The 9,655-nt window shown below is 38.0% G+C and overlaps 1 protein-coding gene across 2 annotated transcripts in view; it reads right to left on the bottom strand.

The window, feature by feature from the left end:
- Positions 1 to 576: 576 nt before the first annotated feature.
- kcnh1a (potassium voltage-gated channel, subfamily H (eag-related), member 1a) overlaps positions 577 to 9,655 on the bottom strand; it is a 40,705-nt gene continuing 31,626 nt past the window's right edge. For both annotated transcript variants that reach the window (XM_056768764.1, XM_056768765.1), the window contains one exon: positions 577 to 5,592. In XM_056768764.1, the coding sequence (XP_056624742.1) occupies positions 4,738 to 5,592 (855 nt within the window). In that variant the 3' untranslated portion in view covers positions 577 to 4,737. The remainder of the gene's footprint in view (positions 5,593 to 9,655) is intronic.

The raw sequence follows: 9,655 nt of genomic DNA, 5'->3' as shown, positions 1-9,655 counted from the left end.
CTTAAATCAGTCAAGTATTTAAGATGAACTAAAGGTGAAGAAAAAGATTAGATACCACTAAAATCAAAGATGCAGAATCCAGTCAGGCGACTCGCTGTTCTTCTCTTACAAGGAGATTATTATTAATGTTCGCAAAATTTCCAGTGTGTGCTGCGAGTGTTTATTTAAGTGGTTAAACGTCCCCTTGAAGTGTGAGTTTTATGTATTCTTTCAGAAAGTACAGGTCTGCCTTGATCTCTCCCTCTCACTGTCTCTGCCTGTGTATGATGATATTTTTGTAGACGGTATAGAGGTCAGGTGTGACGTGCTCTTTCCATGAGTCACATTGAAATGCACCGCTGACGCCACACACTACACAGGTCCTTGATGTGTTTGTATTTGTCTGTGTGTTTTATAACACGGGTCACTCCACTCTTATTGAACGCTGAATAATTATGCAACATTATACACTCCTCAAAGTGAAAATAATATAATAATTTCCCTCCACTTAAAGCTGATCTGCTGTCATTTACATGTTCATTCCCTTCAGCATTTAAAGAAAAATATCAATTCACACCAAACAAGTCAGAGCAAAAATGTATATAAAATATTTTATTATCATAAATAATATTTTACAGCAACTTTACAAATCTCGTCTTTGTGCTTTACAGTAGTCCATGTGAAGAAATGCTGTTTCAGTATATAAGGACCATGCTGTCTTCAAAATACTGCGAAGTTTTCAATTAGGGTTGTTCTTAAAGAGCGAACCATTGAGGACCTCAGCGATCAAACAGACATGCAGAGAGAAGCCCGTTTGTTCGCACAGACCCTGCAGTGTGATATATAACAGCACAGCTCACTTCAACTTCAGTAGCAGTGTTAAAAATTGCAAAAATAAACTCAGTCGTTCTTCCCCAAAATACTGTACTGTACAAGTTAGCTCGCTATTCATACATATAAATACACACTGATATGACATGTGTGATAGTGTGTTTAGGCTTCTTTGAAATAAAACTCACTATAGAAAAGTCCCTTAATTGTACTAGGTTGTAATCATGTTGTTTAAGAAATAATTCACCTCAAAAAATACAATTCATAAAATGTCAATTTACTCATCCTTACGTTGCTCCAAAGCAGTATCTCCTAATACAGTGTAAAGAATATTATATATTGATCTTGACAAGCTTATCCTATATTTAACATTTTGATATCGTATAATGGCGATGTGTGAGGAACAGACAGAAATGAAAACAGATAAACTTTTATCGGGTTTATTCACTCAAAATTGAAATTTTCAATCTTATATGACTCTCTTTCTTCTGCAGAACACAAAAGAAGATCTTTTGAAGAATGGTGGTAAACGAACAACAACATTGACTTGCATTGGCTTTGGTTACCAACATTCTTCAAAAAATCTTCTTTTGTGTTCTGCAGAAGAAAGAAAGTCCTACAGGTTTGACATGACAAGAGGGTGAGTAAATGATTACAGAATTTTCATTTTTGGGTGAACTGTCACTTTAACGGTTGTTGTGTGCGTACATTTCTAGGTTTGTGCTTAGAGAAATTTTATCAGATTTGGTGCAACATGAGGGTGAATAAACTATGACAGAATTTTCATTTTTGGAATAACCTTTACGAAATGTCCTGTCATGAGACAAACTTTGGCTCTCATATCTGTAGAAACATTCAGGCACCCCGAGCATAAAATCGAATACGTCTAATATCGGTGAGAGTTAATTTTCCCATCCTAAATGCAAATTCGGACTCGCCCACCAAGAATCAGACAGGTCTGCTACAAAGAGCGAATCCATTAGCATCATGGGGTCAGAGGCAAGAGATTATATACTCGTGCAGTAGAGGAGTACTTCCTTTAAAATGGTAATTTATTCACTTTTCCTTTTGTTTACCATGCACGTCTTAACCTTATTTTAAGTGCAAATCAAGCCATGCTGTTGTCGTATTTGATCAAATCAATGTCGGTCTCGATGGGATGGTCATAGATACCTGCAGAGAGTTCAAAAGAGCCCTGGAGTAAAACATGCTAGTATTTAGGGGCTGTTTGTATATTAAGGAACTACATAAATACTGTACAATACTCTTTCGCTGTCCTACTCTATGGGCAAAAGTGCATAACTGGTATTGTTACAGAGGCATGCGGTGACATAAGGGCTGCGATTGTTTCTTGTAATGCTTCGATTACACCGTGTTGTTCAGCTTAAACGTTATATCGGGGTTGGAGAAGCATAATGGGAACAATCAGAGAGAAATTCAGCAGCAATGATTATTGCTTGAGAATCAGCTGGGGCTGACGCTTACATTCCAGTTTACATGAGTGTGCATGGAATTATCGTAACATTCATATGTCTTATTTAAAATCAACTCTGGGATGCTTTGGAATGCTGCTGCTGGGTAAAAACATTTTCAAATATTTGCTCAGTATATGAAGTAAAAGTGTGAGCTAATGACCCGTGATATTAATTGTAATTAGGACGTCACATGCTCCGATTCAAAAACAACACTAATGGAAATTTGACCCTTTTAACATTGTTTTGCTGACAGAAAGGAGATCATCATCCCTTGAGAGCGAAACTAAGGATGTTTTTCTGATATACAAAATCGTACACTGTGACCAAATGAACTGAATAAATCTTTTTGTGCGAATAATGTGACTCTTGGTTCTTTGAAAATCCTTTTGTCTGTCTGTGTCTTTATAATTTTACATTGGATTTTGGGATATGACCTTGGTTGCTGTTTTCATAGTTTTGACAATCATGCGAGTCGTTTCTTTTGTAAAACCCTTCTGCTAGTGTTGTGCTCTCAGGTGGTGGTGAAGCGGGTGTCAGTGAGGTGATATAAACCTCAGCACATCTCCTGTGGACCTGATAATGACCTCTCTAACATCACACAACACAGCTAACACAGCCCGTTTCTTTCTTTCCTACGGCCCGTATTTAACATTCACATCAGTAGTTTAGAATGGATACAGTATATAATGTATAGTTAAATAAAAAATAACCTCACATTCATAATTGAAGATATACAGCCGCAGAAATAATGAAGAGACCATTTCAAAATTGTTTTCAGTTTTTCTGATTTGACTATTTATTGGTATGTGTTTAGGTAAACGGATCAGTTTAGTTTCATTATGTGAACTACCAACAATATTTCTCCCAAACTTCAGATAAAAATATTGTTTCTATTTGCATTTATTTGCAGAAAGTGAAAACTGGAAAAACAGGTCAAAATAACTGAGGAATGATCTGTTTTTCAGATCTCAAATACTGCATAGAAAAACAAGTTATTTTAGTCTTTCACTGTTGGATGACTTTGTCACTCCTGAGGTTTGATTTTGTTGAAATTCTACGGACACTGGAATGGACACAATACATCTAGAAATGCTGATTTATGAAAATTTGGAATAGTCTCTTCATTTTGAATGGGCTGGATTTCATTTCGGTGGAGACTGTGATAATCTTTCACACAGGAGTGAGATTTGCTCTTGGACCATCACTTCTTCCTACCAATACGTTTTGGGCATTCCTGAGATTCTGTGTGTTTCATATAAAAGTTAAAATATACTGTGATTAAACAAATTGAAATCTTGAACAGTTATTGATGTGTTTTGAGCACATCCGGGATTCGAATTCAGAAAGCAAAGCTACAATTTACTACAGCTCTAAAAATAATAATGCGCCTATGGCAATACGTTTGTGCGCTTTCTGGAAGACCCGATCATCAACACCATCTGTGAACACCACCCATGTATATATTCTTTCATTGCTATGAACAAAACTTGGCCCAAATAGTGACTTGTAAACTCTGAAGCGGTGCGTGTTTGAAGATGCCCATTATAGATGTAATAGCTTGAAGGTAAAGGCATCGCTGTTTAAGTGCATTGCACTTTCAGAACAAAGCTTCAAGCTACAGTGTTTCACACAGGTCAAGCATCATAACAGGACGAAAATTTAGCCCTGGTGTTAGTCATGATAGAGGGGTTTAACAGTGCTTAGATATTACACTTCAAACCTCAGTAGATCTTATTAATGTCAGCAGTTACGTGAGCATTTCGAGTGAACAACTCTTGGGGTTGGTATTCATTTGTCATTGTACAAACACATTTATCTGAAGTGACTGAAGCTGCCTGGGGATTCAGATCTGTTTCTTCAGACTGATTCACCGTTCTTTTCAGATCCGTACCAGCGTGCCCCACAGCTCTTCGATTTCTATTAAAGGTGCAAATTAACCAGGATGTTGCACAATGGATCTCAATAACAGAAAGATTGGACTGCTCAGTCCGACATAAGCAGAGCACAGGCAGGAGTGTGCGTGAAAGTAAGAGAGAGGAAGACTTGCTACATGAGTGGGATCTTGAAGGGCCCGCATTTGAAGTTGGGGACGGTGCATCACCATGACAACCTGCAGTCAGAGTGGGCCCTGAGGCAAGAACTCTCTGTCTGTCAGCCTCTCAGGGCTCAAACACCACACAAAGTGTGCCTGCGCGACAACTAACACAGCACCACTTTGGTATCGCAGATGCACAGCCTTGGGATAAGACATCTTCCTCTCCTTTACAGTGTCTCATATTATTTCATCCTTCCGGCTTTCACACACACACACACACACACTCATTTCATGTCTATCACGCTGGCACAGATGTTGAAAGTAAGTCCCTTTTTTCTTAAATCTCCCTTATGAACACGTTCCTCGTGTTATATAGAGGAAACGCTTACCTCGCTCATGTTGTGTTTCTCTTTGTGTTTATGGAAAGATGTCCTCCTTGTCTGTGTCTGGTGATGTGGGTCGTGATACCTGGAAGAGCGAGATGGGAGAGGTCGTAGACTTTCTGCTCCGTAGCAACCTTAACACCTCGGCGACCTGTGTCTCCAAGGCAACCATGCGGTTACTGAGCGCCGACAGCTCCTCTTTTAGTTCACCACGGAGTTCCAGGAGCGACGCGTGGAGCGTATGTTCGGGAATAATAGGGATTAAGGGGATCGGGGGAGCTTTTCCATCTGGCTGGACCGGGCTGCGGTCTACAGGGGTGCGAGCTCCGCCCTCATCCAGGCGGAGGTCGCTTTTGGTGATGCCACTGTCACAGGAATCCGTCTTCTTGAGGCCGTTAGTCTCACAAGACTTACTGGAGCTGCTCCGTTCAGGGAGCGTTTCCATAGATTCCGCTTTAGGAACGTTTCCCCATCCTTCCGGCTTAGCCACGCTCTCCCTGAATCTGGCCCATCCCCGGGCGCGCGGCTCTGACGACCGGGGGACATTTGGGACGGGGGCACTGAGCTTTGCCTGGTCGAACGGACCCAGGGTGAGTTTTTTGTGGGGGTGTGAAGGGATGGGCGTGGCTGGACTCTCCGTTACCGTGACGATGCTTGTGGTGGTGACTACATCCTGACTGATGACTTCATTGTGGATGTGACCCTTCTCGAGATCAGGGTCATGGGAAATGGACTGCCCAGCAGCGAGTCGAGCTTCTTTTTGTTGGCGGAATCGCTGGAACAGACGGCGGACGGGATGATCGGGAGGGAGGTTCAGTGGGGCCTCGTTCTTCCTCCTAAGCCTCTCCTCTTCCTCACGTTTCACATCACTGATCTTTCTGAACACAAGCTGAAAAGACATTAAGGGTTCGTTTAGAGATGTTCTGCAAAACTACGTACTTTCATTCTTATTTTTACTGTTTTATTTTATACATAAAATTTTTTTTTACGTGTTATCTTATTTATTTTAATTTTCTTTATTTATTTTAAAATTTTGATTTTAAACATTTTTGCACAATTTATTTTACATAATTTCTTTCTTATTTTAATTATTTATTTATTAATTTATCCTTATTGTACACATCTTTTAATACTTTTATTGTGTACATATCTGTACAATTTTATTTGACACTTTCTTTCATTTTTCTTTTTTTCTTTTTACAGTTTTGTTTTATACCTAATTTTACCATTTTATTAAAAAAAAAAAAATTCTTTATTTTTACAATTTTATTTTTGACATATTTATACAATTTTATTTTACATATTTTTCTTTTCTGATGATTTTAACAACTTTATTTTTAGATATTTTATAATTTCATTTTTCACATATTTGTACAATGACATATTTTCTTTCTTATTTTTACAGTTTTTTATAATGTTGTTTGGGCCCTAGACTATAAAAATAAAGGTGTTACAAAAGGTTCTTCACAGCAATGCCGGAGAAGAAATATTTTAGTTCCATATCAGTCAAAGGTTCTAGTTTCTAGGTTCTATCAGTTTAGTCTAAAGAACCTTTTTCCACTACAAAGAATGACTTGCGAAACAGAAAGGTTTAGGGAATGTTAAAAGTTTCTTTACAGAACTTTCTGTATTTTCATTATGAAACGTTCTGGCATCGTTTAGGATTTAAACTTTAAGACTGTGTTGTTTCTGAGTTTGAATAATTGTAAACTTTTGTTCCTGCCTATCTTGGCCAGAACATTTCTATAAATCAAATGACATTTCTGGTTAAATAAAAGTCAAATACAATAAATGAAATAAAACTAATTTTAACTTAACATACATCTGTATGGCTGTAAATGTTGTGCTTTTACAGGTATGCTTTTAAATATGCTACTTTAAGATGCAACTGAGAGGGTTTTACTCAACATTAAATACATATATTTATAAAAAGTTGACCAGATTTTTACAGTTCTTCATAAGAACCAAGTAATAATAGCGACAAACAAACTAACCCCCAAGCTACAGTATTTTGTCATATAGCAGCATCTGGCACGCATTCAAGCTATAAACCGCATCCATATGTTATAGTCCGTGACAGACACTCTGAAGATGAAAAGCTTCTCATTATGCACATAGTTATTATCCATCCATCCAACAAATCCATGAGTCAATGCGGAGTCATCTACTCTAGAATCAACCAACTGAAACCAACTACAGAGATTTGACTGCAGTCCGCACATAGCAGGCGTGTTCACACTATTATAACATCTGCAAGCTTCAGATCTACTGTCAGGTGAATACCAGCCAACATATTCTGAGCTTCAGAAGACCCCAGGCCTTTCACAAACCCACTGATGCATGGCTGAAATCATCAGTTCCAATCTACCAAATTGCCAAAGTGTGTTTATTTGTGGCATCAAACTTTGAAAAATATTCAAAGTACTTCATAGTTCCCTAGAACTAGCTACATCAGCATAAATACATATTCTGATGGGTTTTCTGAGTTCAAAATTCCAATCATGTTTGAGTATTTCATGCACTTCTCGTGATTTCTCCACAACTGTTGGTCCAATTTGGTGCCAGTTTTGCAGCATCACATTCTTTTAAATTGTCATCTTTCCTTTTCCTTTTCAACAGAAACAAATGTAATCTAAAAGAACCGAAAGACGACAAAATATACCGTCCCGGACCTCTGTGTTCAGTTTCGTGATTTTTGCGAGATGTTCTAAGTGCCTGACTTATTTATTAAAGCTCATGTATATTTCAGAGTTAAAGGCTTTTATTGAGCAGATTCCCAGAGTCAATGCTCTGATGCATATGTGTTTGCCAGCCTGATGAAACTCCTCCAAACATACTCAAATCGCAATGTGTATGTGTGTCTGAAGGGAGCAATATTAATCTCCACTTAGGCTAGAGATTTTGAAAGCATGTGCTTCTTCTTTACACAAACCTGATACACAGAGCCACTCCATTTCCTTTTCCTGTTTGTATCTCCCTGGCTCTATCCCAACGGTGCACTTGATGTGGACTCCCCACCGTAGTCTCGTTGCCATCATTTGCACGTGTCAGCACAGTCCACGAGACCGTAGGGTGTCCCATTTCTCATTTCATTATTCAAAATACTCACATACATCCTGAAAGTCCATGTGAAACATGGCTAATGTCTGGTACCCAACAACATATGATATATATCCTCTTAACCAATCACAACAGCGAAATGTGGATCTACTATTGGTTTCCATAAGTGACTAAAATGTAAAGGTCCAGTGTTGGAAATTCAGCGGCGGTGAGGTTGCGAATTGCAACCAACGGCTCACTCCACCCTTCCCTTTCGAAGCACTACGGTGGCTGACACAGGGCTAAGGTGTCAACTAGTTTTCACTTCTTTCCTGAAGGAGATAACGTATTTATGATAGGTACTCTGTAGGGCAGTTTGTCCGTTTAGGGCTACTGTAGAAATAACATAGCGAATACTATATAAGGGAACCCACAATGCATGTAGATAGAAATAGCACATTTTAAGGTAATAAAGACATACCTCTTCATTATTTAAGGTTTTTATACACCTCTCAAGACATAGTTAAGTATAGTACATTGCATTTCTGTTAACATAAATTATGTCCAAAATATTACACACAGCTTCTTTAAAGTCAAAATAATCAAAACAATGCTAATCTATATCACATTAAAATATTATTAATTGTACTAGATATAACGGTAATATCTAAAATTTACGGATGATTAATGTACGTGTGCACACAAATACAAGTACACAACGTGGCACACACACACACAAACATCGGCATACTAAGACAGTTTGTTCCTGTCACCGGTCAAGGCTGCATTTGATTATGACTCCATCTTTAAAATGTTAGTATTCATATTGATGTACTGAATACTTATTCCAAGGGGCAGAGTGCCCAAGCATCTGTCCTGACATTGGACAAGGAGAACAGCACACACACACATTCTCAGCAGATAAGAATAATCAGCACATGTTGGTGTGCATGTATCTAAATCCTCTCAATCTCATTTTTCTCATTCTCGAGTTTATCCATTTCAGAACGATCCTTAAGCAATGTGCTAACAGAGGGAGACAGAGTGCAGCAGGCATTTACCTGTCATGTCTAACATAAAATTTTTCATTTGGAGTTTAATATGCTCCGGTTTGTCATATTGCCACTTTCCATCTGAATCTGATGTTTCTCTGTAATTGAACTCTGAAAAACTCATCTTTTCGGCAGCAGGTAGAGAAATATCTGAGGGAATAAGAGAATATCAGATCGACAGATTCAGTGGTTTGCTGTTCTGAATTATGTCAAGGGTCTCAGGTCCATACGGTAAGTGTGTTTCATGTATGATGGACAGTAATGACCAAAACTCTGACCTCCCGTTTAGTTATTCCCATCCCGGACACACACACACAAAAGCTGATCCATGATCCGGAAATAAATGTTACTCTTCCTATATATATACTATAATTATATACATATCCCAGAAATAGTGAGGCCTTGCACCTTTGCAAATTAGAGGAACATTCAAGCATGACGCAAGCTCTATTATTTTCACAGAATTTTCACAGAGTCATCTCTCAGGTGATTATATTGATAATACAGTTTTGAATTTAGATTAGAATTATATGGCCTGAGTTAAACTTTTTACAATAAAGGGATAGCTCACAAAAAAATGAAAATTCTTGTCATTTCAAAACTGCAGGACTTTCATTCTTCTGCACAACACAAAATAAGATATTTTGAAGAATGGCGCCGGTACCCATTGACTTGCATTGCTTTTGTCTATGCAATAGAAGTGAATAGATATAGTTGCCATTGTTCAGTTACCAACAATTCTTCAAATCATCTTCTATTTTCAGTAAATTATCCCTTTAATTCCAGGACAGTACAAAGTGTGATTTAAACTTTACAAATCAATTATTGTCAGTTCATATTTCATGCATTTTAACAAAAATC

This window comes from Triplophysa dalaica, chromosome 15 (genome assembly GCF_015846415.1).
Source record: "Triplophysa dalaica isolate WHDGS20190420 chromosome 15, ASM1584641v1, whole genome shotgun sequence".
NCBI classification, from domain to species: domain Eukaryota; kingdom Metazoa; phylum Chordata; class Actinopteri; order Cypriniformes; family Nemacheilidae; genus Triplophysa; species Triplophysa dalaica.
The sequence above is the reverse complement of the archived record's forward strand: the minus strand, read 5'-3'. Positions and strand labels throughout refer to the sequence as shown.